Raw genomic sequence first — 2,801 nt, 5'->3', positions numbered from 1 at the left:
CTGACCTTTTTTCAGAAAGTTTCCCTACAAGGACAAATAGTTCCTACTGTAACACGACCCCCAGAGTTTAGAGTTCTCAGTCCCCTCTTCTGCTCAGCGCTGTCCAGACACGGCTCTGCCTGGTGATAGAGGGCGCTACTACGACCAAGCCCGGGCTAAACCACATCAGAGAGCGCAGGGGGGGGGTCTGGCCTGGGCTAAACCACATCAGAGAGCGCAGGGGGGGAGGGTTTGGCCTGAGCTAAACCACATCAGAGAGCGCGGGGGGGGGGTCTGACCCAGGCTAAACCACATCACAAAGCGCAGGGGGGGGGTCTGACCCGGGCTAAACCACATCAGAGAGCACAGGGGGGGGTCTGGCCGTCTCACAAGCCTCTCCCATGGTTAAGAACTCAGTCCAATTCTGCCAAAAGCCCCGTGAGTAGACCCCCGTGTCCACCACCAGGCCACACAGACGTCTGCGGCCGGTCCTGCTCCTCAGGGCGGTCTGTGCCTCCCGCTCCGTCATGTTGTAGCTGACGTTGAGCAGCTGCAGCAGCAGCAGGTGTGTCAGCCCCCCGGTGACGAGGCTGCTGAACCAGGCACAGGTGAAGCACAGGGCTGAGCTGTGGACATGTGACATCACAGCACAGTGGGATTGTTAAAACATTACATGAAGACATAGGAAATACAATGCCACTAATCCATTTGGTATAAGCCTATTGATAATTCCTTGGCACTGTGGGTAGTACACCAGTGTACTTGACTTAGAACATCTCTCTGTGAGTGTGTGGGCAAGAAGACCTCTGGCACACTGCCCAGTGAGCAGTGTGTGTCTTTGTGTGTGTGTGTGTGTGTTTGTGTGTGTGTGCGCGTGTGTCAGAGGTTGTGTTTAATGTTAGCTTTCTAACTTTATTCACGCTAAATGCTTAACGTCAACAAATACATTAATAGCTGTATGTGAGAGTACTGTATGTGTACAGGCTGTGAGAGAGTGCCTGACCTGTACTGGTTGTAGACCCCTGGGCAGTAGAGGGCGCTGTGAGAGAGTGCCTGACCTGTACTGGTTGTAGACCCCTGGGCAGTAGAGCAGCGCGGTAAGGAGGTTCTGACGAGGACATACGCTGCGCAGCACCAGACTGATCCCATAGAGAGACGTCAGCAGGAAGACCAGCAGGGTCAGCAGGAAGCTGCGATGGTTGGCCTGGCCCACACAGCTGTTTATCCTGAACACACACACACACACACACACACACACACACACACACACACAGAGAACACACTGTAGATACAGTCAGACTGAACCCCCCCCCCATCAGAATCCCCACACTCAATGTTGCTGTGCGTGTAGGAGCAGGAGCAAGATTATATTCTCGTGTGTGTGTGTGTGTGTGTGTGTGTGTGTCTAAAGGCCATTAGTAACAGACTAATGTCCTGGTCCATGTCCTGGTTTGAGTCCGTCTCCCCCTGCTGAGGGGCGGAGCCCTGAGGCCTAATCACACTTCTCCTCAGTCTGGTTGGCTTCTGTGACCTTTTCTTTTTGTGTGTTGACGAGCGCAGTATGAGAGAGGACAATGTTGTGAGAAGCGTAAGCATGCAGAGAGGAGTCTGTGGGGTTATGTGTGGTTATGAACGTTGTCGTTACATCCTGTCTGTTAGATTCTGCCCCTGGTTGCAGCAGCAGCCAAACACGTGGGGCATATGTTTCCACTCAGAATGAGTGACTCTTCACTTCAAACCCTCTAAAAGTACTTTCCATGGTCATTCTGTTGTGAAATAATAATAATAATAATATAATACTAATAATTGTAATACAGAAGAATATAATAGTATACATAATACGTAGAATATTATTCTAAAGTTCATAATACATCGCGATACGACACTGTACGTATCACAATACATTGCGTTATGATACGATACAATATATATTGCGATACTCTACATAATTTACTGAACATTTTAAAATACAGCTGAAAATCCAGCTCCATCTCTCGCTCCCTGGAGGTGATACTGAGGGCAGAGGGGATGGAAGGACCTTTTACATCCATTTAAAATATGAATGATCTATCTATAGATTAATTCTATCCTTCATTTTCTATCTATATTCCCTGTCTATTTTTGTATATTTTTCTTGTGCAAAAAACTATCAATACTGTACCACGGAAAATCTTCCCGAGTATTTCGGGGGAAAAAAGCCATGTATTGCTGTATCGATTTTATTGCACAGACCTAATTTATATATGTATATATATATATGTTTATAGTATATATATATATGGTCACTCTCAATCTACCCAGATGACAGCAATCTTTGAAAACATAATAAAAGGAGTTTGATTTGCGCAGGTTGGCATCCTTGGAAACTATTGTCTTTTTCCTCCTGTTGTATAATGCTCCACACATTTCTTTGGGTGAAAGAACCCAATTTGGTGGGAGTATTTGAACTGCTAAAGAATGTTTTTATATTAATTAGCAATAAATTGATTAGGAAACGTGATAGGCAGTGTATTAAGCAGTTGCTTGATGTGGTTTTCAGAATGCAACTCTCCTCTGGGCCGATTGGATCTAGACACAACCTGTATGGGACCCACCAGATACAGTGGTGGTCCAGCCGCTGGACACATGCTCCGCAGATGCGACAATGTCCCGCCCTTGGAGGGCGCATCACTCTGCAAACTGGACACCTTCCTGCCTTGGCTGTCTGGGTCTGCAGCCCTGCGTCTCGAGCACACGCTGCGGACGCCTGGCCCGGTCCGGTTTGGAGGACCGGACTTTTAACGGGCGTCTGGCTGTGATCTGAGATCGGACTGAGTGCGTCG

At 47.9% G+C, this 2,801-nt stretch overlaps 1 protein-coding gene across 1 annotated transcript in view; it reads right to left on the bottom strand.

Moving 5' to 3' along the window:
- Nucleotides 1-325: 325 nt before the first annotated feature.
- The window catches only part of zdhhc23a (zDHHC palmitoyltransferase 23a), a gene marked incomplete at both ends in the record, with an annotated part of 3,615 nt that continues 1,139 nt past the window's right edge, over nt 326-2,801 (bottom strand). Inside the window, 3 exons of the mRNA XM_084450297.1 lie at nt 326-605; nt 1,038-1,205; nt 2,574-2,801. The exon at nt 2,574-2,801 is cut by the window's right edge and continues 438 nt beyond it. Of these exons, the coding sequence (XP_084306423.1) occupies nt 326-605; nt 1,038-1,205; nt 2,574-2,801 (676 nt within the window). The remainder of the gene's footprint in view (nt 606-1,037; nt 1,206-2,573) is intronic.

Source organism: Borostomias antarcticus (genome assembly GCF_949987555.1).
Source record: "Borostomias antarcticus genome assembly, chromosome: 15".
In the NCBI taxonomy this organism is placed as follows: Eukaryota; Metazoa; Chordata; class Actinopteri; order Stomiiformes; family Stomiidae; genus Borostomias; species Borostomias antarcticus.
The sequence above is the reverse complement of the archived record's forward strand: the minus strand, read 5'-3'. Positions and strand labels throughout refer to the sequence as shown.